The following is a 25793-nucleotide window of genomic DNA, read 5'->3' on the forward strand; positions in this document are numbered from 1 at the left end:
CCTGATGCATCAGTATGCAGGTGACAGTAATTCACCATCCAGACACACTGCTTATCTTTCTCTCCTGTTTGGTTTCATCGGCTATCAGTCAGGACTTGCCTGCAGCTGTGTACTTGCACTGCAGTTCTCACTTGGCCTTTCTGGGTTTACTGTAAAACCAGAGATGGTGCTAAACTGAAGCGGAGCTTACATTTAAAGCATAAATGCTTACATTTAGTCTGCTTTATCCTGCCACATACGTGTGCTTGAACTACAGGACCAGGACATGCAGCTTGTAAAGCAGGATCATCATTCTTTCCTTGTGGATTTTAGGTGATCATATGTGAAGAGATAAAGCATAAATATGAATGTCTGTCCAGCTGCCTCACATCACTGGGTATTCGATATACTGTACATAATTAATTTCATTTTGTTGGTCTTCAGAGCTGTCGTTCTGTATGTTAGACTCAAATTGCTTGTACTATAAGTTCCACATTTCAGCTATTGATTTTCTTTTCTGTGAATTGTTCGTCATGTATTTATTTACTTTTCAGTGCTTAAGTGAAGGTGTTTGTTTCAGCTTCTATGCTCCGCTTCTTTATGGCATACCTGTCTGGATGTTTATTTGTCTTTCCCGTCCTTATTTCAACTAGCAAACAGTTGCGAGTAGTGAACTGGTGATATGGTGTGGCTCTTGGGTTTTGGCACTTGGTAGGATTTTCAGAGCAATAACAAGTCTTGTCATCACAAGTCTGGAAAAAATATTAAAATGGAAGAAGAACAGGCTTTTATTGTTCCCCTTTGTTTCCAAGTGACTCTGCCTGAAGAGCAGGAGAAAAGGTCACTAACATCTTTGAACAATATTTATACTTCCTTATGACTCTACTGTCCCAGTGTTTTCTAATGTAGAAGCCTCTTCCCAACCCTTTTGTCCATTTGCAAGGTTTCATTTCTTGAAAACAAGTGCAATGGAGGCAGCATTCAAAAATGGAAGCAGTATCATAGTAAAGAGTTCTTGAAATGTCTTTGAAAGGATCAAGGAAACAAATGAATAAGGCTTTTAGCCAGCATGTGTTCACCTAGAACCACTGGAATCAATCACTGCCATATGTTTGGCATTACTGGAATGTATTTGGAAGGGTCGTTTGGGGAATTTGCAGCACAAAACAAGGTGATAACTTCCCTTCTGTATCTTCTGCCTTCCCATACAAGTCCTTGAGGAAGGCAGTATTTTTTGACTCTATGCCTATTCACCAGTTCTGCATGTTTTTGGCCGATTCGTTGCATTGTTCCTGGAAGTGGCCCAGAGCTTCCTACTGTTTTCAACCACTTAATTGCAATTTATACACGTACAGTATCGGTCAAAAAGCAGTGTTAATTACCTCATGTAATGAATACCATGTGTTGAGATGTTAGAGAAGGATGAGATAAAACCTATACCTTAACATAAATGAACCTTGATTTCTCCCCTAAAAGTTCCCTTCATCAGTAGTAATTTTCATCACACCAGCTAGATCCCAGTGTTCTGCTACATGAAGCTCTTTCTCTTCTGCAGCTAAATTTTTATGAGAATTTCTGCAACCATTGGATAGAGGGAGGCAATGAAAACACTTAGCAGGAACACTCCTCTAGAGTTTCAGAATATCTATTCAAAAATACGATTAATTCAGTCCTAGAGCCCAGGCAACTCTTACAGTTTTTAGCTGGGATGGATTCACCCTTTCTCTATCTTCCCCTGCCCTGAGGGGATATTTCTGGTTCAGGTGTTGGGTTTGGTGCTGGCACATCTCCTGGGGCTGTCTGCCTTTTACACAAGAGGAAGACAATTCAGAAATACTTGACTAAGCTGACCCACTAACATGCTGGTAGGGATGGATCCCAGTGCTGCCCCTACCCCTCAGTTTTTTTAGTAGAAGAAGGTAGTTCTTTTTTCAAGTCTCCTGCTTTGACTCTGCTTTGTAACCTTCAAGTACTTAAGGAAAGCTAACTGAAAATGGATTTTTTCCACTTAGATATTAAAATTTGAAATTCAGTGGAGAGAGTCAGGAGAGATCGCAGTTGAAGTTACACGGGTACTGTGATAAGCTCTGAAATGCCTCAACAGAATATGAAATTGCTTTTGATCTGCTGCTGAGTTGGAACATGAATGAATGTGCACAGAAATAGACTACTGGAACACAGGTGAAATAGTGTCCCCCATGCTGAGATGATGACAACCTTCAACAGTACTTCCATATAATTTTATCCTTCGTTATTTCACATCCTCTCTAAAAGCTTCTCATTTTGTGTGTTATGACCAACGTTTGGATGTATAACTGCCATGAATGTTACTGCTTCTGTAGTCAGTAGTATTAATGAGAGGCTCAGTACTTTTCACATTTCAATATTTTAGTGTGATGATAAAACACCTCACCCTAAACAGGGATGTAAAGTAGAATTCTTGTCTATATTAAGTTATTAGAAGTCCCGGGCAGTAGCCTCACTTATTATTTGTAATTGATAATTACATGTCTAAATTTCTTAAGTCAGGCAATGTAGTGTTCAAAAACTTGAAGATTTTTTTTCTAGTCTAGACAGAAATTGGTATTTCAACAGCAAATAGGTTTATGCATTTTGTTTAACTTATGTGTACTGTAATAAACAGTGAACCTGTCCAAGGCTCCGATTGTTTTCAGTGACAAAACCAAGCATAAAAGAGGGAGTATGTACCAGATATTCACAAAATGACAAAACCAAAAACTAGCATACATCTCTAACAGTCATTTTGAAAAAAAATATTTAATTGCACGCTGCCAGATTTCGCTGGCAAGCATTGTGTTTTGCTCTTTGACCCTGGCCAAGCTGAAAAGTGAATTCAGCAAAAGATATATAGTGGTCCTGCGGGGAAGGAGAAATGCCTGTAGGTTATGCTTCACATTCTGTTGACAACTTCATACGAATGACAAAGGTATGAAGTCAAAGGTTCTTCTAGATCAGCCTATTTCCAGCTTAGTTTAACTGTACTTAGTTATACCTATTTATTGTACTGGCTGCATAAATTATTCCAGGAGAAGAAAGTTACTATCTTGGGTGATAATAAAGGGAGGTGATCACCTTCCCTTGTGGGGAAGGTGACCTCTACAAAAAACTACAGAGGCTGACCTCTGTAGTTTTGACAGGTTGCTGCCAGGAGTTACAGAGTGGAGGATACAGGTATGCAGAATGCTGGAGAAGGGATGCTATGAGACCAAATAAGAAATGGAATCAAAAAGACCACTGAGATATGTCCCATATTCTTCTTTATTGCATTGTAGACTATTTGTAACAGCATGGAATTGTCTGTAGCAAACTAAAAATATGTATCTATGTAAAGTTGACAGGTCCAGTCATACAATTTTAGGACTGGCACTGATAGCCTCATTTTGCCTTCAGGAAGGTGATTTAGGCAGGTTCTCCTTTCTGTGTCGTCAATCCACAGATATATTTCCCAAACTGTGGATACTTGGCACGGTATACCATTGAGTACCATTGAGTAAAGCTTTTGAGAGAGATCTTTTCTGTAGACTTAACATGAAATCCTATGGTTCCATCTACCTTAAAGGAGTAGATCCATTTACTACCTAGCACAGCGCATCACACTACCCATTCAGAAATTCTCAGTTTTAGTTCAAGTAATTTCACTCGTTCAAATTTCTTAAGTTAAAAACTTTTTGTTCAACATTTGAGAGATGAAATGGAACTGAAAACTGATACCTAAACATTCAAGGTACCAGGGATCTGTAACTGAACTAAGGTCATCTGTAGATGAACCAGATCTGGGCACTGTGAGGTTTGGTTTCACTGTGTTGAAAAATAAAGGAGCTAAGCAAAAGGAATGTAAACAATCCCTGGCTACTCCAAGGAACAAGAAACAATACAAACTGTGCACGTGACAAGTCCTTTGTGCCCTCTTGTCTACCTGGAGCTTTGACCAGCATTTGCATCAGCTTGATATTTTATCCAATAATAGAGGTTTTTAATTAGGTGGCATAAAAGTTCCTTAAACGGCTAGATGCGGGCCTGAAGGAACAGTATTTCCATTTGAGGGGCCTAAGTATTGTGGGTCTAAAATGAATGGCACTAGCTTCCCTAGGGTTTTGTAGCTTCACGATTTTTTAAGAGTAAATTTATTATCTGCCTCATTTTTCTCTATCAGCTCCCACAGAACAGGTGAAAAACAGCATTACAGTATTTGTCATTCCTGTCAGAAAAAATGAACTTTTCCCTTTTTGACCAATGCTTTTCACCATATTCACCAGCATGAGTTTGTATCTCTTGGGAGATGTCACAGACTTGAGGAAAACTTACACCATTTTTTCTCTTCTGACATTGCAGTTGTTTGCATTCAGGGCTTTGTTTCAAAGACAATGGAATAAAGATAGCGATCAGTGTTTATGCAGCTTAGAGTGAATAGAAACCTTCCCCTTTGCTGCCAGCCAGTGTTATCTGGATTTAAATGTCAAGCACCCTTCAGTGTGCACAAAAGAGAAGATGAGATAACATTCCCGTTGGCCCATGCTAGAAACAGAGCTATGGGCTCCAGGAGCTATGGACTGACACCTTCGAAGCAAGCCTTCAAAAGGACACCCACCCAAACGCCGCACAGAGTGCACTTCTGAACACAGCATGTTCTGATGCAGGCTGTACTGAAGTTGTGACGTGAGTCTTAAAACAGAGAACCCCCAAACTGATTCTCTTTATGCCTAGAGAAAGTGTCTGTATTGCTAGGCATGCTTCTCAGTTGTTCTCAGAACGTCTCCTTGCTTGTTCAAATGCATAAGAAAAACTTATTTTATTAAACCTAACCCAAACCAATTATTTTGGTAATAAAATTCTTGTTTTTCATCCATTACCCTGCCGTAAATAATCTTTTTGTTTGTTTGTTTGTTTGTTTCTCTAATGCCAGCATCCCATCTCCCATTCCATGGCATCTTCACGTTTAAATCATGCATGCCCTAAAGATTTTCTAAGTGGTTGTGTGTCACATACAAAGAATGACACCCAGTACAGTAATATGTATGCTGATGCAAGTCTCTGATGAATTTCTGGTCCGGAAAGCAAAGCAGGGAATGTGGCCTTGTATTAGCAACACAAAAGAATCAGAGTCATAAGTCAAGTGATGCTAAAATGCAAAAAATGTAAAATGTCTGTCTGTGCACAGGCATCTCATTTACGTTCCATATTTTCTGCTTTCAAAATCTACAGGTTTTGCTTAGATCAAGCTGTATGTGGCAACAATACAGGCTAGAAATTGACATTTCATGCCACTTTTATCTTCTCAAAAAAAAAAAAAAAAAGCTGCAGTGGTATTGCTAATTGTCTTGAGAATAAACAGGAGCTAGCAAGTCCAGTTATATCTCTGTTTAGAGGGAGCATAGGGGAGTAAGTTTTAACATATGCTCCAACAGTTATTAGGACTGCATGTTCTCATCAATGCACTTCTGACAAAGGATTTGCAAAATTAGTAACTAATAATAGTATAACTTACTGTTTTATACAATATATATTTAATGTTTCACAGGTGAAATGCTCTGAATTCTATGATAAAGTAATAATCCTACTAATTTTTTAATAAATTTCTTGAAGCATACTTTAAAATGTTTTTTGTTTGTTTTTTTAATTAACATATTTGTTGCAACTTTGAATATGTTAAAGGTACAGGTTATAACATTATTGTTAAGTTGAAAGAATCCGTGCTCAAAATACTTCTTTTGTTTTGTGCCCAAAATTCAAATATGTACCTGCCAAAGAATTCAGACATGAGACATGAAAGTCTAATCATAGGCTGTATGTTTTGAATGAGATGCTCTCTTTCCAAACTTGCATAGTTTTGCACCGAAGTGCTCGTCATGTTATTCTCAACCTTAAACTAGCCAGGCATCGCAAACTAGAAGCGATTACAGATATTCAGGTAATTCAGGCAGAATCCCAGAAACTGAGAATGTAACAACCACAGAATAAACAACCGAAATGAGCATTTAGTTTTAATCTGACAAACTAAAAAAAAAAATAAAAAAACAAAAGGCATGGGGCCTAATTTCCTCTTACAGAAAGAGAGGTGAACCATTGTAGAGAGGATAAAGTTTCTGATGGGGAAAGCACTTACCGATCAAGTAACAATGCATCAACAAAAATATTGCAAGCAACAAACAGCTCAGTGCTACTGTTGGGTTTTTGCATTCTACTTCCTTCTGTGTGCTGGAGTACAAAGAAATATGTAGACATATTTAAATATCATTCACAGATCTGAGCTTTGGGCCATCATAGTCAACTCTACTGTTTTTTTTTTTTTCTTTTTTTTTCTTTTTTTTTTCTGTTTCCTCTGACTCTGGCTTCAATTCACCAGTTTTACAGACTGGTCACATTATGGAGGAAAGGAGGGAAGGAAAATGTTTTCTTCTATAGCAGTGCAGTACAGAAATGCTACCGCATTGTTTTAGTTCAGTTAAACTAAATATTCTTTTTTTTTTTTTTTTTTTTAATTGAGTTATTTACAATCAAAAAGAAAAACATCAAAGAGCGTGCTAAACAAAATCTGAGAAGTCTCCTGTAGGTGGGATAGTTTCACCATAGGGTAAAATAACATGTTTCTGCTGTGGCACTGTGTGATTCATTATATCATGTAAGAACAAAGCAATTAGGTTAATTTACACATTAATTAGTTTATTGCTTTCTTTTTGTTTAGTCTCTAATGTCTTTTTTAAAATAAATAAAATTGAGCATGTGCTTTTAGAGGGGTTTAATTTCCCTAATTAAAATCCAAGTGCACACACTGCAACACCTGCCTTCCAACTGAAACCTGCCTGAGTGGATACAAACCCTCTAGTAGTTTGAGACACTCACAAGGAAACGATGTGTGAGAGGTCCCACAGTTTACAAGCTTTCATTCCCACCTACGGCTGGGAATTTGTTCTCAATTTACCGGCCTCTGTGCCAGCGGTATTGTGCAAGTCCATGTGTTGAGCTGTGTAGGGTTCAGCGGAGAAAAGGAGGATTTGGAAGGCATGTGGTTCCTGGTACCTCTGTGCTGCAGAAGTTCCCTGTCTCTTGCAGATGTTTTAAGGTAACATATACGTGGATAGGAACTATTTAATTTCCCCATTCTTAGCTAGCACTCTTCATAGACAAGATCCAAATAACAGTTTAGCTCCAAGTGCTGGAAGTTCAGATCTCAGCTAGCTTATAGGCACTTCCTCTAAAAGGAAGTTTATTTCTTGTGTTCTGTACACTTAATTTAGTTTTGATTTGAATCCAGAAATTTAATCTTATTTAACTGTGGGAAACTGGGAGACACTGTAGTGTCCTACTCTGTCAGAAGCTGCTAATCGTGAAACGTTTCAGATCAGCAAATAGACTAAAGGAGATTTCTTTATAATTTCTCACTTGAAAACGGCGTTCTTCATTAGATGTTCAACAACTTTGTGATAATGTAAAAGAAGTAAATATATGGACATGCACACACAGTTGCATATACACAAGTATTTGGTTAGCAAGAAAATAGATTATTTGCAACCACTGTGCCATGAATGCACGAGGACTTTTATTAGCAAACTTTACTAAACAACTGGTTTATTTAAATAGCATTGCTTCTGGATTTGTCATTTTGTTTTCTTTCTTTAGTTTAAAATTGGGATTTTGCAGTCACTGTGGCTGTTCTGATGTTTGTCAACGGAGATGGAACTTCTGTAAAAGATTAGTTACGCACATAATATTTCCTAAAAACCTAGAGGAATCCTATTTAAGCATTAAAAAAAATAATAATAATAATGCTGTGGTAGATTGCTGTCTTTTAAGAATGGGTATATAGTAACGTGTACATTCTGGATTTCTTCATAAATTATGTCCCTAAATCCATTACATGTTATCATGAGTCACAAAAGGGGATTTAATACAAAATCTCTTTTAACTATAACATTAGGTTCAAACTATTTTATTTGGTACCATAAAATAGACAGAAGGTATCCTCTGAATTTAAACTCAACATTTTCTACTCATTATTCTTAAACTGTTAAAGAGGGCAATGAAAAATATCAGGGATATATTTATTTAATCATATACTTTCACCAAAATGGAGGTCCATTGTGTTGATTCCATTAAAGAGTATAGAACATTTCTTCACTCAGAATGCTGTGTTAATAATTCCTTATTATTCTGGGGACTATGTGAAAACAAAGAGCTGATATTGAAGTTTAGGACTACTGGTTGGAATTTCCTGAAGTCACACAAATTTGTAACTACCTAATCATCATATCAGGAATTCCTTAAGTCTAACAGCTAAGGTCCCCTCTTGGTCCTCTTCCTTCTAGTCCCCAGCACTCCGCTGTGATTCAGTCCTCCAGGCATATCTGTTTTTCTAGTGGAGGAATATGTGACTATAGCATGATAATCTATAGCATGACTGTTTAGACTTCTATCTGTTTGCAAGTCCTGGTGTAGTCTGAAGCCAGGACAATTCTGTAACTGGACCCCATCCAAGAAGAGTTCCCTGAATCACCTGCTCACTATGAAGGCACCTCCGAAGGGGCTGGGATGTGAGGAAAGCAAGCAGAATGCTAAAAGTATACTGAAATACTTGGGGTATTTTAGTAAATATTAATTACACCCTTAAAACTGACTGTTACACATCTCAGGTGAACCTTTCAACCAACTCAAGGTATAATGAATTGCCTGCTTGTGTCACAAAAGTGCTCTTAACGCTTAATAGCTTCATCAAAAAATAACATCTTGGTTTACACAATAGTAATGTGGCTAGGTGCTTCCCAAACAGCTAAAAAAACAAGTTAAACAGGACTTGAAGTAAATGGCTTCTTTCTAAAGTAAAGGCATTTTCTACTTAATTTTCTAGTCTCATTGGAAGTCTGTGTTACCTGTCTGACTCATGTACGTGAATTCAGCCTGGCACTAAACAAACATTTGTTGCAAACCCTGCTGCACTTTTGTCTTTTAGTGGATTTAACCTGTTACCATACTTGTCTCCCCACTAAAGTCTCTACTAACGATAACATCTCTTTTTACAGAGCACAAAAAATACGTTAAATGTTTTCTTCTGTTTGAAATATACACCACTTTAAAAATAATTTTGAAATACCTTGGTAGCAAAACCTGCTGACCTCTAGTAGGAAGTAATCAACTTTTTTTTTTTGTGGAGGGGGGGGGCAGATTAAGAGAAACTACTCTGGTAAGTGAATGAATAGTGATTTATTGTGCTTCTTGGAAAGCAGTCATCACATCATATCCAACATCCATTCTAATTAACCATCCCTTTTTTTTAAAAAAAATATGTATTTTTGGCCTCCTCAGGACTTAAAAGCTTTATGTTACATTTGCATGGTTTCTCAAAGCAGATCTAAAGCATTTAGAGCAGAGAGCAAAGATGAGGAGAAACATTTTCATCTAAAGGGTGGCAATGGCGGAACAGATGTACTTTTCTCCTTCTCTCTCATATTGGAGGAATTTGCCTGGCACACTTGTAAACTTCGATCATAAATTGTGTCATTCTAGTCCCAGGTCAGCTGAGTAGGTCAACTGTGCGGAGCACATTTGGAGTGAGATTTGGAGAAGACATCAAGTGTCTTTACCTTTAGCTATGCTGAGAGTGTCTAGTCAGAAGTATGTAATATTTACAAACACTGCAAAGACTGCAGATAGATTTAGCCTTAGATAAAAGGTAAACCTTGTTTTGCTTATATACCAATGAAAGATGTAATACAAGTTACTGCCTGTAAGTAAGTAAGCCTCACTTTTTATTATGTAGACCAGTGGTAAAATAGCTCAAATAATGAACTAAACTGAACTGTTAAAAATAAAAATAAAAAGACACAAACTCTGCAGAGCTGTCAGTGCAGAGATACATTCATTTATTTTGTTCTTTTTTTTATTTGTTGTAATGCTCTATTTACTACTGCACTCCTACCACTTGAAATTAAGTAAGTCCCACAGGTCTTTTCCAAGTAACCATTTGTTTGGACATTATCTGATTACTGTATTGTGTTACATTATCTTATTTGTATCACATTTAAATTTTCATAATAGATTCCAGAAGGAAGAAGGCTAAAATCTCAAGTGTTATGTTTTTGTGTGCTAGAGAGCAGGGAATATAAACAGAGCTCTTGACTCCTGTAGAGAAAGGAAAGAAATGCTTGATGTGCCCTTATGAGCTGTACTTCCAGCAGCAGCTGAAAATGGAGGCCCCCCCCCCCCCCTTTTTTTTTTTTCGGAAATTTGATTCTGGATTTCATGATTGCCGAGTTCTAGCCCAAAGGAAATCTTTACGGCTGTGATATAAACCTTTGAAAGGAAAGGGGTTGTAATAGAAAAGTCTGACAGTCTCTTAACTTAGAGCAGCACTAGCCTTTACCGTTTGTGTGCACATATGTGTGGGTGCATAGTTTGATAATGACAGATGCTGAACATCATTTTTCCAGAAGGCTGACCTTGAAAAATCATCGTATCAGAGCACCAGAAAATGATACATCGTTCTAAAAGCTTAAAATGGCAAACAACTTGTACCTTATGACATGGTGCGGTTTAATTTTCTCAGATGTCATCCCTGTAAGTTTTGAAGCAACAGAACGTTTTGAAGAACAGAAGTAACACAGAGGAATTGGGTGAGGAGGCTGGACAGAGAGAGGCATAAAGACTTGACACCAAAGAATGCTAATGTAGATAATTAGCCAAATATTTCTGTTCTGGTTGATGTCAAACTCCTTGACCCAAGTTTGAGACTATTTAGGCCCTCACAGTAAATTATTTGATACACCTATTGGAATATTTAGACACGTGCCTTTAAAAGTCCGTGCCTTGGTTCTGCTAAATATGGGGGAGGGCCTTTCCTTTTCCAAAAATGAATCCATATATTTCAGTTGTTAAGTGCTTGGCATAGAGCACATCTTAACAAGTGAGATTAGTAAGAGATTACTCAGACATTAAGATTCAGGCTGTGGTGACTGTAGGACTTGAAAGTAATGTACATTGTTGTAAGAGTGCCAGAGAGTGCCTTGAACTCAGTTTTGGAAGTGACTAAGGTAGGAAAAGTTTTCTCTAAAAATCAGATATAATTGTTCTTATGTGATTCAACTAAGGGACCTTTCTCATTAGTGATTCTTCTGAAAGGGATACCTTTTAACTACTTGTCATTGGTGAGAAAAAAGAATGGATGGGAGAAAAAGAAGGATAATTTCTGATGTAATCTCTGTATCAAGCTGATAGCATCTTTCTAGTATAAAAGGATAAATGTTTCCTGGTGGGCCAAGTTATGAACACATAAGTGAGGTGGGTGTTTTTGTTTGTGTTTTTCTAAAATATTCATGAAGATTGAATGAAGTGCGATGAATGAAGTATAAATGTTATAACCATACACCTTACATAAGTACATCATATGTATATATACATGAATGTATGCTGTGGCACGCTCAAAACTGAAAAATAAATTATTTAAGGCTTTCTCTAAGCAGCTACTTTAGAAGATATGCCCTCAGGGAGGAGAGAAGGTATGTGCAGTTCTTCCAATAGAGGCTGAGGTTTTTTGCTTGGCTTGTAGAGCCTTCCTGATACCCACAGAGTTACATGTTCTCTCTTCTGTTAAGCTGGTATCAAGAAGTGCAGACTCTGTGGGACCAATTGTATTAGTTTAGGCTAATTCTGCAGTAGCAACATCTTGAGCACTGCTGATGAAAACTAAGAAGATTAAATTCCACATAATCTGGGGATCTTTATGTAAGTGAAGTTCAAATTACCATAAGCTCTTCAAATCATTGAGTTGTGGACCAGTAAGAAGGGAAAAATAACTCAAACTAGCTCAAGTTGCAAACCTGCATGGCTTTTCATTTTACAGTAAAAACCCTTGAAAGATGCTTTGGAATAAGAAATTTATTCTTGTTTTACCTTCTTAAGGGAAAGAAGTTTTGAAAGGGGCTGCACAATTGTGTCTTTTCCTCAGTTAACGTGCAGTTACACTGGATTTATGGAGGCTATTTAAATGCTGAGGGTCACTGATTGATTTATTTTAACGCTCTCTCACTATTTCAGTAACGATTGCTTTTCAAATAGAACTGCTTTATCTTACTGACATTGCCATTTTACTAAATGTGGATATTGTAGCTTCTGATTTTTTTAATGCATTCAAAAAGAAAAAATCTATTCATGGCATTCAGTGGGTGCGTCCAGTTAAAATAGAAATAAGCCAATAGGCCCCAAATGCCACAAAGTTTCACAGGTTTTCACCCTTTTTTATATTTACAGAATTGTAATAATATTTTTCTGACTTTTCAGACCTTATAATGACATCTATTTTACTGAGACTAGGCTTACTTTTCTCAGTTGTGGTTCCCTTAGATATAACATGCAGCTGTATAGTATTCCACAGGCTTCAGGTTTACCCTCCTTGAGCAATTTGAATTACCCTATTATCCTGTGACATTGATCTGGGCAGAGTTTTAAGTATGCCATCTGTCAGGCTTTGCCTGATTGTTAGCAGAGTATGAGAATCATTTGTTAGCACTTGTTATGGGAAGTGAAGTCTTTAACACCTGGAAGGAAATAAAGAGCAGCTTCCTACCACTCTTCTCAGCTGTGATTTGCCACTGTGATTTGCCACTGTGATTTGCCAGTTTATATCAGACTTCTGTGAAGAAGGCTGGCTCTTCTCTTGCCCAGGAGTCTGTCTGGGATTCAAGCCTCAGGGCAATGAGCTCCACAGCCATGCTCGGGTTTAGTCTAGCATCTACGTGTTCTGCAGTGCACGCCTGCACCGCTACCATCCTTTGGAGTGGAGTGTCTCCTTCCAAAGTAACTTTATTGGCAACCAAACCATGCCAGGGAGTCATTTGAAAGAGTGATGGTTGGGTCGGGTCAAGCCTTTTCAGCAGTGCTTTAACAGGTCTGTTGACTTTCAGTGCCCAGCAACGTGTTCTGGTACAGTTTCGTTAACTAGTAAAGGCATGGCCTAAATGTGTATGACAGGCAAACTTAGAGCTCAGGCAGGGGCACTGCATTAAAAAGTGACCAAATTAACTTTTGTGAAATGTTTTATTTAAAAAATATTATAGAAATAATTCTGTTATTTAAATGGAATGTGTTGCCTTCGATCATGAGAAAAGAGCTTCTAAGGATTTTCATCCACAGTCCAGAAGTTTGTAACAGATAACATTTACCTGAGATGCTTTTAATACAGTAAACACTTTTTTTTTTTTTGGAAGGCAGAGGGGACTGGCAATCTGTAAATAGTTCCTGCACTGCTGGTCAAGGATCTGGTCACTTTTTCACCTTCAGAGGCATAGGTGTTTTACTGGTAAGGGGAAACTTCTAATTTTAGTAAGAATTTCTTTTTCCTGCTCAATCTCTGCTGCTGCCTTGAGATGAATTGCAGTGGATTACCATAATCATACTGTAATAGACCACCTGGACAATGTTAATAATGGACTTGATGAAATACCAGTTTTAGAATGACTTGAAAATGAGCTTTTTCCTGCAGCAAGTACAGGGATTCTATCAGACTCTGAAGAGTTTTTCTGTCAAAGCTCGGTTATATTCTATTCAGGTAGCTGGAGTTCAGAGTTACCAAGCAATGCGAGCACTTACTGTATGCTGACTCTGAGTAGCAATTTCCAGTCACAACTGAGTTAGATTTTAAACTCTTACCATTGTGAGTGGTAATGTGTTACTGTGGCACTTTTTATACTTCAGTACAAGGTTCTGTATTTGAAGAGACAGTGATTTGGTGTTTTGAACACTTTGATGCCAACACAGAACTCAGTGAAGTTGAAATTAAGATTTACACTATATCTTTTCCATGTAGCAGAGGATGATAGTTCTCTAAGAGTACTGTTGGTTTATCTAATCACACAGGGAGCTGGGTATTGCTGTTGATGCCAAATTCTTTTCCCTGATGACATTATGTACCTGTAAAAGACTCCTCCTGGGAGGCGACATTATGTACCTGTAAAAGACTCCTCCTGGGAGGCTTTACCTCTCAGCTGGTCCATTCTCAGTGTCAGAATGTTATCCACATAAGATGTCCCTTCAGGAGCATGATGCCAAAATTTTAGTGAGACTCACAAAGTGAAGATGCAGAATATTATAAACAATATTTAATCTCCCAGACAGCGAGCACTGGGCCAAAAGGGGGAAAAAAAAAATAATAAAAAAAAATGTTTTGTCTTGTTCATATTAAATAATGAGATTTTTCTGGCTACATAAATCTTACTCCAATGTAGCTTGCAATGCTTCCAATAGAAGATTGGCTGTGGCTTCTTTTTTATGAACCCTTAAAGGTGCCTTATGTTGTGAAACTTTGGTTAAGAGATGATTTTTGTTTGCATAATTTATACCTGTGCCTTCTTTAATAAAAGCTATGAATCAGTAATGGCTTAATATCCTCCAGTCAAATGTGTCTTTACCATCCACTTCAGACTGTTATTTTAAAAGGCAAAATATTCCGCTCAGAAAGTTGTTTCGATGTATTTTTAAAATTAAAATAGTGTAATTTAGTTCCTTTATTAGTCTTGAAAAGCCTAGATTTGGAAATTTTATTTCCATTGACCATCAGGACTACCTGTCCATATCCATGATCTCTGGTATATTTCTGGATCTAACACATCGTCCCTACTGCACATTACGTAGCTTGCAAAATACAAAAATAAACCATCCATAAAAAGATAGCTCTAGTAGCATCATTTCACATTTGTTGTATGGCATTGGGAATTGTTTGTTCTGCGAAATCGTGTTAATCCCTTTTTGCACAGGGTTATAATGAAACCTATAGTAAACTTTAAAGAAAATCACACTTGGAAAAATATGTTCTTCAAAAATATGCAAGTACTTAAAATTCAGAATCGGTTCTGTGTTACATGAAAATTCAAATGGAACAGAAAATTGGAACTATAAGTTAAATTAATAATAGCTCTCTTTTTCTTCACCGCATATGCTAAAATTTTTAATTATAGTGAATTAATTTAGTATGAATATAGGTGTCATGCATTGCTATTATAACCCTTTTGTAATTTAGTAGTAATTCATATAACATTATTGCACAATGCAGCCATATTCTCAGATTTATTTTCCGTTCAGATTTGTCCTTTTCCTACTGGATGAAAGTAAAACTGGTGCAATGTTATAGCTGTGCTTGATTTCATGCCAGGAGAAAAAAAAATAAAATAGTGATTTTCCCTTAGTGGGTGGAACATTCTACTCCATCAAAATGCCACATAATCTCTTAAAATTATTTTGCTACTCTACTGTTAAATTTCTGGCTAATTGTGACTGATTTGGGCTGATTGAATCTGTGACCCCTCTTTGGAAGACTAAACAGCCTCTCCTCACATGTTGTATGCTCCAGTTCCCTCAGCATCTTCTTGGTCTCTTCTAGACTTTCTCCAGCATGGCAAATTCTTACAAATATTAAAGGATGATTGTATGTATGCAGAACAGGATTTCAGGTGCAAAAAGCAAAATATTGTTATTCCTTTACCTCTAAATCTTTCAGAGTCTTTCTGTTGTCTTGAATGGATTCTCAACTACAACTTAATGTTATTTTGTTCATGTTCTGTTTAATTAGCTTCAATGGTAACTAAACTTCAAAGTGTGTACAGATTAATTATGTTTCAAATTCCAGTTTACAGAATAACGTGTTCATCTTATACCACTGGGCAGCCTAGAAAGGGGTATTTTCTTTGGTGTTTCTTTTTTTTTTTTTTTTTTTTCCTCTTGGTTTGGTATGAAAGAATGTGATTTAGCTTTTCAAAGTGCTTACAGATTATGTGATTACTTTTTGTAATGGAGAACTGAAATACAACAGAGCCATGGTCTTGTCCATAGGATATTTTGTTTCAGGAAAACGCCTTTCTTCTGAAGGGCATAGAATAGAGCGTGATTTCAATTCCTGTAGAAAATGGTAAATTTCTAAATGCATATTTTATTGCTAACACCATATGGCCGTATGTATATTATAAAAGCCATTCATGCTAGCAGGCTCAAAAAGTGAGGGTGTAATATGTGTTTATTCTCAAAGGAAGGAAAAGCTGAAAACTGTAGGGTTTTCTTTTTCACCTTTCACATTGATCTTTCTGTTTTCTCTTGCAAGGAACCTATCTCTGAAGCTATCGAAGGAGGTAGACCAAGGAGAAGCCAGGTACCCACGTGTTAGCCAGCTGGCTGGCAGCCCATCCGTGGAGTGGCCTTTTACTGGTCTGGAAGAAGGCGGAGGCATTGAATCTTTGCCCTTCAGACTGATGCTTCAGGATTGCACAGCTGTAAAGACATTGCTACTGAAAATGAAGAGGGTTCTTCAGGAGGTAATCACCCACTCATTTGATAAATTAATAGCTTTCAGCATTAATGAGCCAGGTAGCAGAAGAGGGTCAGAAAAGTTTATGAACTTGATGTCTTTTAATATGTCTTGAATATATGGAATTGATGCAGAAATGTAAATAGTCCTGCCCCAGCATGGCTAAGGTCAGAAAGTTTATACCATAGCAGAGTTTAACTGATACTGCCATCTTGGTGTGCAAAGAAAAAGCAGGTTTTGAGCTTTCACTAAAAAGGAGGCAGGGGAGATGGCTTTAGGTCAAAAGAAATTGTATTGTCTTCCCCTCCTTTCTTTTTTTTTTTTTTTTTTTTTTTTTTTTTTAACATTTGTCAAATAGTACAAAGTCACGTGGAGTTTATTCAGAGGAAAGATGCAAAAGGAAAAAAAAAAACTAACTAGGAGTACTAAAATTAAAGGTTTCACTCTTGGGTTTGTAAATGATGGATGAAGTCAGATTTCTTAGGCCATTATAACAACTTTAAGAGTGCTTTTCCTGTCCTGCTATATTCTTCTGCCTCTCCTATAGACTGCTGGTGTTGCTTTGATTTTTTATTTTTTTTTTTGACAGTTTCTAGGTATGGAACTATGACTCAGATAAATCTATGAAAAGCTTTCATCTTGGTGTCAGTACACTAGACCATGCTTGTTCTTTGAGATCTACAAGAATTATTTTTGTTGTTGTTGTTTTTGCTTTTATCTATATAGTTCATAGAATTGTAGAATAATTTAGGTTCAGAAGACTCTCTGGAGGTGTAGCCCCTCTGCTCAAAGCAAGGCCAATTTAGAACAGGTTGTTCAGGGCCTTCCTTGTCTGCTTAAGTTTTCAGTATCTTACTGGGAGGGCTTTAATGGAACTTCTCTTGGCACCCAGGCCAATATTTAACTACATTGTTGCAGTTCTTTTCCCTAAGATATAATCAGAATTCCCCTTGTTGTAACTTCATCCAATGGTAAAATGCCATTTAATTAACTGAGACACTTAAATAATGCTTTAGCACGATTTTTTTTTTTTTTTTGTTACTTCTCATTTCATGATCTTCCATATATAAGGTCAACCAACTGTAGTCCTGTCTGAGAAAGTTTATCAAGGGTTTGTTGAGAGTTGTCCATTAGTCCTCCAAAATAGCATGTTCTTTTTCTGGATGTTGAGACCTATACCTTCCAGTTTGCTTCACATGGAGCTTTACGCTATTATGCTTCCTAATGGCCTTCTGTTTTGCTGAACACAGAACTGAAATTATTAATTCTCCATCACTTCCTGCTTATGTGATGTCAGCATACAGAGTGGATTTAGAAGTTCTTGTCCACTGAGCAGGATTTGTAACTGCATTAAAAATGCAAATAAATATTAAGGATTATAATATTACATGACACATCAGGTGTACTTCAGCATTGGAAGCATGCTCTGTTGCTTCCAATTGCTACGTTTTGCTCAAAGCCATTCCTCTTTACCGTGAAGGTAAGGATAAACATTTCATTTTTTAATCTAGAAGTTCCATTACAATTTTGTATGACTCTACTATGATTTTCTGTATGGTGAGACATTGTACATTATAGTACTTCATGTTTAAATGCATTCACGAGTTGATTTCCACAAAAGGAATGCAAGATAATTAATTTGACCCAGTTACTAACACCTTCTTAAGTAACTCATATTAATTTTATTTTTTCTTATTGATTGCATTGCTCTCACTTCTTCCTTTGTACCGTGTAATTTGTCTCCCCATCTGACTGTAACAGTATAATTCTGTCCCTTTGCTTTTCTTTTTGTGTTGCCTTCCTTATGAAATCAAAACAACCTTTTTTAAAAATTCTAACAGTTGGGTATTATGTTCTGTGCATAAATAGTAAATATGTGCTGTAATTTAGCTCCCTGTTTTTTCAGCACTTTTGAGGTAGAATATCCCAGTAGTAGCAGACATTGTTCCAAAGCTGAATCAAAATCTTACTTGTTTAGAAAAAAATGGCCAATCTGATGATTATTTAAAACTTATTTTGCTGTCTTGAGTAGTTAAGTGAGTGACATGCATAATGGCAATCATAGAAAAGATTTGGAAAATGCTATAAAATGATCTGGGTATGTAATTCTAGTAGCCCTAAGTGAGAAATAGCTTCTTGATTTTTACAGCAGTATTCCAGTTCTGCTAATAAAACCACATATTAATTCTTAAAAGAAAAAAATAGTTTTTCAAGTTTGTTCCTTAACTATTTAGACTTCGTATCTTTATGAAGGAGTTAGCAAACCTGTCCACAGTGGGCTTCATCCAGGGTATAAATGCAGGAGTTTGAAAGAGCAGTAACAAGAAAATATTCTCAAACGGTCTTTTAAACACATTCAAATACTAGGAAATAAACAAAAAAACGGGGTATTATTCAAAAGAGCATAAGTAACATAACACTGAATCCGGGAGTAGTGTGGCAGTTTGCAGGGCAATTCGTGTGTGAGGGCACAGGGAGGGTGCTGAGGCTTGGCCCAGCTTGACCAGGGAGCAATGGTATATCCACCCAGCAGAAGGCCGTGGCCTCGCAGCTCCGCATCCACCACAACTGATGCAGCAGCTCAGACAGCGCTCCAGGGGGAAAGTGCTGCTACACAGGCATCAGGTGGCAGGGTGTGCCCTACTCTTACTCTTGCTGTGCTTCCCACAGCATTCTTCTGGAGAAACTGACTGCTCATGCCCTGGACAGGCTTATGCTTCACTGGGTGAAGAACTGGCTGGGCAGTCAGGCCCAAAGAGTTGTGGTGAATGGAGTTAAATCCACTTGGAGGCCAGTTACAAGAGGTACTCCCCAGGGCTCAGTACTGGGGCCAGTTCTCTTCAGTATCTTTATCGATGATCTCGATGAGGAGATTTAAGTGCACCCTCAGTAAGTTTGCAGATGACACCAAGTTGGGCAAGAAGGTTGATCTGCTCGAGGGTAGAAGGGTTCTGCTGAGGGATCTGGATAGGCTGGATTGATGGGCTGAGGCCAACTGTATGAGGTTCAACAAGGCGAGGTGCTGGCTCCTACACCTGGGTCACAATAATGTCATGCAATGTTACAGGCTGTGGGAAGAGTGGCTGGAAAGCTGTCTGGAGGAAAGAGACTGGGGGAATTGGTCGATAGCTGGCTGAAACAGGTGGCCAAGAAGGCCAACAGCATCCTGGCTTCTGTCAGAAATAGTGTGGCCAGCAGGACCACGGAAGTCATTGTTCCCTTGTACTCGGCTCTGGTGAGTCCGCACCTTGAATACATCGAGGTGCTGGAGCATGCCCAAAGGGCAACAAAGCTGGGTCTAGAGAACACCTTTTATAAGGAGCGGTTGAGAGAGCTGAGGTGGTTTAGACTAGGGAAAAGGAGGCTCAGGGGAGGTTGTAGCAAGGTGGGGGTTGGTCTCTTCTCCCAGCAACAAACAGGATAAGATGAAATGGCCTCGATATTAGGAAAAAAAAACATTGAAAGGGTTGTGAGGCATTGGAACAGGCTTCCCAGGGAAGTAGTTGAGTCTCTGGAGTAGCTGAATTCCTGGAGGTATTCAAAAGACATGTAGATGTGCTGCTTAGGGATGCAGTTTAGTGATAGACTTGGCAGCACTAAGTTAACATTTGGGCTTGATGATCCTAGAGGTCTTTTCCAACCTGAATGATTCTTAGTAGCCTAGTTTGGATGGTGTGAACAAAGAAAATATGACCTTGAAAAGTATTAACAATTTGATAATTGAGTGACACGATTATCTTCAGAAGTACAGACATGTATACATTTATGTCACTTTCAAATTTTGAGTGAAAGATTCCAGGAAAATATAATTCCATAAAGTTGATTTTTTTTTTTTTTTGAAGAATCTGGTAAATAATTGATCTGAGCATATCTGACAGGCAGTTTCCATGGAGAAGGTATCCTATTTCCATTTTAACTAGATGTAATTTATTTTCATAAGGACTTCCATTTCCATCCTGACCAATATTATATGTAAATCAAACACACAGCTGTATGGAATTAAAATATATAAAAGAAAAATGTGTTCCATACTGTTGAACTCTCTTGTATTTTTAGACTATGTCAGACATATTCTCTGGCAGATTTATGTGGTTTAGAAGTGAAATATTTTATGCCTATAACAGTATAAAATAACTGTAGTGATTTTTAAAATTAATAAGATGTCACATGTTTTCATCCACTTTTAAAAAAATAGAGAGCATACAGTCTATATGGGGAAAATTATACAAGTGATTGGAGAAAAAGCTGCACTTTTTCTGTTTTATAGCTGATGTTATCCATAGAAGAACAAATTGGAATAGTGTATACCTCTTTATAGAACAATAACACATTAATTGAGTTAAAATATTAGCCCTGCTATTCAAACTAATCCTTGTTTTAAAACATTACACACCAGTTCTAAGGAACAACTTTATTATGATCTGCCAAAATATAATACTAGGTAGAGCGATATGTAGTTTGTTGTTGTTGTTGCAGTTGCTTGTAATTGAGGAATCTATATGGAAAAACTGAATGCAGTGTATGTTGTACTGTGCTGCAGATTTATTGAGCTGTGAATTTAGCTTGTTATTAACCTTATCATGAAAAGGGAAATTGAAGACATGACAGTAACTTGCAAGATTGAGAATGTTATTAGGTAATGTATTTAGTAAAAGACTAATGAATGATTGTTCAATTAAAAGAATTAATTACCATTTCACTACTGAAAAAGCCTTGAAATTGTCTAGTTTTGGTTCTTAATAACTTTGACCATACAAGTCTCACAGGGCAGATCATCCCCTAATGTTTTGAGAACTTAAATGAACAAAGCTGAAGACAGTCTGCAGGACTGTAGCGCATGGGAAACTGATCCACCAGAAATCAGTTCAGGAAATATCTTTGAATCTGTTCTGCAGCTTTGTCCCGTGGATGTTCTATTTGTGACAGAATTTTGCAATAAATGGGCCAGCCAAGACCTATGACCTGCAAAGTCAGAGATTTTTAAAAAAGCGCTACCAGACATTAGCATGACAGGCAGATTGATTAAAAAAACTCTTCAGTATATAAGACAATATAAGCTGTCGTGTAGCCCACCTGTGATTTACAGGAAGTTCTTGGTCTCCCTTTTCTCTTTGTCTCACCGATATTTATTGAACTGTATTTTTTTTGTCCTTGAGATCTATGTGGTTTTGGACTTTATTCAGTAATAACTCCTCTCATGGAAAACAACAACAGCTAACAAACAACAACAACAAAAAAAATCAGACAAGAAGGATGGGGAATTCTGTAAATGAGATTGGTAGATTTGTCCTCTCCTAGGGAATGATTTCTTTACTTTCTGACCTCAAATGAGCTTCTCTGCTCTGAACTGGCCTCCAACACAGAATCTGCGTCATTGTCTTTTCCATATGCTGTGCTATACTTCCTATGTTTTATTACATTTCTGCCCATTAATTGATTGCATATAATCAATGAGCCCGTAAAAATAACAGCATAGGTTCTTCCTCAGTTATTGCCGTCAACAATAATGAATATACGATGCCTCTTTCCCAAACAATATATGGGTTTTCCTGTACTCTTCCAGGTAAGACTGAAGTTATATCTGTCTATTAACTTTTAAATGGTTTGAGATATAGCTAGCGGAGATTGTCAGAGGCTAGCTAATTGAGAGAACATCTAACGGCTTCGCCTTTGTCGAATTCATTCGTAGAACATTTCAGGCAGAGACATATGAAGAGAGCTATTTTGGGCTTGTGCCTGGCAAGAGAGGGTCTGTATGCTGAAATAAACATAGTGGAAAAAATACAGCTATTTTGGGAAGGAATCCGTTTAGTCAGTGGTAATGGGTTGCTGTTCAAAGTTTAGTTGTTGAGCTTGTTGATCAATTTGGGCTGAAACTGAATGTCCTAGCATATGGAAAATCTTGTCTATATTTAAGCTTTTTTACACAGGTCCTTAAATTCTTTATGAAATATACAGATTATCACTATATAATTCTATTTCTATATATTTTTATGAGGCTATCAAAAGTGATTGCTGCTAATCTAGAAAATTAAGATGTGTTGTCAATCTGTTTGTGTAATTTGGAGAAAAAATTATTCAGTGCAGTACCCATGCTTTTTTCACAGCTCCATAAAACACTATGCAGGCAGTGGGGCTTTAGAAATTGAAGCTAATTGCTACAATTAACAACAGGAATAAGTCACTCTGGACATATATTGCATATTTTGTTTTACTAATTAATCATTTATTTTACTAAGGGAAATTGCAGCTGTCTGTGACTGTCATTAAAACTTAATGCATCCAATACAGTGTTTTTAGATGGAATTTTTTTTTTTAAAAAAAAGAGAACTCTGGAATATTATGTCAGAATCATTGTGAGACAGGCCATGACAGGGGCCTGAGACAGGGGAAAGAGTCAGACCACTCAGTCTGCAATTAGCTTGTCAGATATCACTGGCTACATTACTTCTCCCCATGCATCTTTCACCTTGTCAGTAAAATAAGCGTAATTATAGAGTTCTCTTCTGTGCTGCACTTGCAATCTATGAATGGAAAACACTAAAAGATAGCTAAGTGTTGTTTGCAATATTTTGCAACCCAATTACCAAGAAATATCGGATAGGCCTTGCACTGTGTTTTTTAAAGTCATTGAAGCATTTCCTGCAGTCCACTGTGAAATGCATTGTTTGCTAATGTTGTTTGTTAGCCACTTAGGAAACAATTGAAAGCCTAATACGCTATAAAATACTTCAGGTTTTCTTCCTTTAGATAAATTTGTAATTAACCAGTGTAGCATTACTAATTTGTTCAACATCTGCATTCAGTGCAGTCCCTTTTATCAAGTAATTCGTGCTGGAAATTGGTAATTCCTTCATGTCATGATATGTTGCCATTGCATATACCCATAGATGTAAATAACTAATAAAAATTTACCAGATTTAGTAGTAGGATTTAACTTCATCAAATTAAATTGCTTTTTAACTTGGTAATATCCTTGGACACCTTGCCCAGCTGCTTGCAAAGAGAGAGCAGAATACCCTGGTACAAATACATAGCCAGTATTGGTTACTTTGCTAGACATCCTCAATTTACAAGAAAACAGGTACAATTTTTTTTGCCCTTATAATTCTAAGGCAAGTTATGTAGACCAAGTACTGTTTCCAACATTGACGTGTGTTGTATCCAACGTATACACTTTGAAATAGTACTGTAATTCCTGTCCCAATCGTATTGCGTAGGTTTCTTAGCTGAATAAACCTTAGTTCAAATAATAAAAAAAATGCGCTAGAGGACTATTTAAGGGCAAACAATACAGGTTTCATTTTGTGCAAAGCTGATAATTTCTCAGAATTATTAACTATTGTTTGATGGTACTTGGGAAAAACATTTACCTCACAAATCAAGGCATGTTTACTCATCTAGAAGGCCTCGTGTGGTTGAAGTTGAGTAATTTGGGGAATTAATTTAAAGATGAAGGGTTAAGAAGACCGTTCTATATGGCTGTACCGTTGTACTTTACACCAAGTGCTGTAAAGTACAGCAGATAGTGTTCGTTTGCTGACACTCTGAGTGTGAGGTTACAGGCTGGGACTGGCAAACAGCTCTGGGATTCTGCAGTCATACTAGACTCAGCTCAATGAAAAGCTATTCTGAAATAATCCAGCTCAGTTTCCAGTTCATGCCATTGCTCACACTCACTACGAAGTCCTCTTACAGGCCACATTCAGTGCTTTTGAGCCACGTTGTTCAGACCAGTTGCAAATGAATACACTTGATTTTTAATACTGAAAATTCCTCTTCCCCATTTATATCCTGTTCCACGGATGACCTAGTGGCTTAATCTTTATAGACTACTTTTGTCTATGTTCCAGAGCTTTACTGAAGCCAGAAAGTAATTTACCATGAAATAACTCATCTTCCTACATGTACAGATCATGTCGGTGTAAATATCTACTCCGTGTATTCAGCAGGCAAGTGATTATCTTCTTTCTTGGGTTTTGACATTAAACTTCTCTAGTGATTCCCTGAATGAGACTTTTTCATATGGCACTTCGATGCACTTCAGGTTGGCATGGATCTGCATAGTGTTCTGCTACAGTGTCCTCAACAGGCAAATACTAGCAGCACCTGGCAGAGAAGCATGAAAAATAGCAACACCGTTAATATGTAACGTCCCAACATCAGCAGTTCTGTGCAATTGTCTGTGATGAAATTGTGGCTGAAGGCCATAAAATTATAAAGCTACAACAAAAAAATAATAATAATAAAAAAATCAGTTTTCCCATTTAGTACTTGGTTTAAATCAAGTTTTTGCAGGTCAGTCAGTTAAATCCCACCTGACCCTCCATGGCAATGGAGCTGATAACACTGGTTATGTTTTCTGATACCTCTAAAATACTGAAAAGTGCAATGCTAAATAATGAGCAAGCAACAGAAGAAATTCAGAATGTGCGTATGATAAAATTGATTATACTCTGTTCTAAAAAAGAGCTCGAGTAATTTTGAGATAAATGACACATTTAGTATAGGTGGTAGATGGAAGGGTTTCTGATAAGAAAACAAATAATACTCCCAAATCTAACAAGGTTCCCAGTGAATTACCCAGTTGCACTCAGGGTGCACTATAAATTAATTTCCTACAAATTTACTAGGGTTGAAGATATGGAAATACTAATTTGTCAAACAGCTTTTACAAAGAAGCATTTACTATAAGACTTACAGATGGTCCATTACCTTGAAGTACAGTTGATTAAAATCAGAAAGATTTATCTTAGTTGAAACAGTTTGACAGCTTCTGAACTTTCACAATCATGTATTCCTGATGTTCTAAGATTTTTTTCTTATTCACAATAGGTTTCAGAGACCTCCTGGTACAGAAAAATGACTAATAATATAGACAAGGCAGTAAAACTGATAGTATGCAACTGTTGCCATAAATGGATGTACGAGAATAGAAATGTGATAGGGGGAAATGAAGGTTTAGTTTTCAGGTAATGGAGTATACATGTAATGCATGTAGTTACCCATTTAAGTATTTGTGTTTGTATATAAGCATAAAGATGCTTTTGCAGAATTTAAATTGAATCAATTAATTATCCTTTAACTTTGATCTGCCAGCATTTATGAAACAAGTCCTAGTGTAATCAGAAGAGAAATTCTCACAGTTCACAGCATGGATCTTGACGTATCTCTATGTTGCAGATGTACTTAATATTTTCTGTACACAGTGTATACCATTACTTTTTAGCCCAGCTTATCAGAACAGTGCTGATCATTTTCATAGTGGAAGAAACAAAAGATACAAAAAAAAGTTACTGCACTATTCATTATTTAGGCCATAGCAATAGCGATGATTCCTTGTGGTCTGGCTCTGCTTTATTTCATGAACTGAGTGCACCCTCAGTAAGTTTGCAGATGGCACCAAGGTGAGGGGAAGTGTTAATCTGCTGGAGGGTAGGAAGGCCCTGCAGAGGGACCTGGACAGGCTGGATCGATGGGCAGAGGACAATGGGATGAGGTTCAACATGGCTAA

At 37.2% G+C, this 25793-nt stretch overlaps 1 protein-coding gene across 7 annotated transcripts in view; it reads left to right on the forward strand.

Moving 5' to 3' along the window:
- The window catches only part of CCSER1 (coiled-coil serine rich protein 1), a 712119-nt gene that overhangs the window by 308432 nt on the left and 377894 nt on the right, over positions 1 to 25793 (forward strand). For all 7 annotated transcript variants that reach the window (XM_035326089.1, XM_035326088.1, XM_035326092.1 and 4 more), the window contains one exon: positions 16076 to 16286. In XM_035326089.1, the coding sequence (XP_035181980.1) occupies positions 16076 to 16286 (211 nt within the window). The remainder of the gene's footprint in view (positions 1 to 16075; positions 16287 to 25793) is intronic.

The sequence above is a fragment of the Oxyura jamaicensis genome, chromosome 4 (assembly GCF_011077185.1).
Source record: "Oxyura jamaicensis isolate SHBP4307 breed ruddy duck chromosome 4, BPBGC_Ojam_1.0, whole genome shotgun sequence".
Taxonomy (NCBI): Eukaryota; Metazoa; Chordata; class Aves; order Anseriformes; family Anatidae; genus Oxyura; species Oxyura jamaicensis.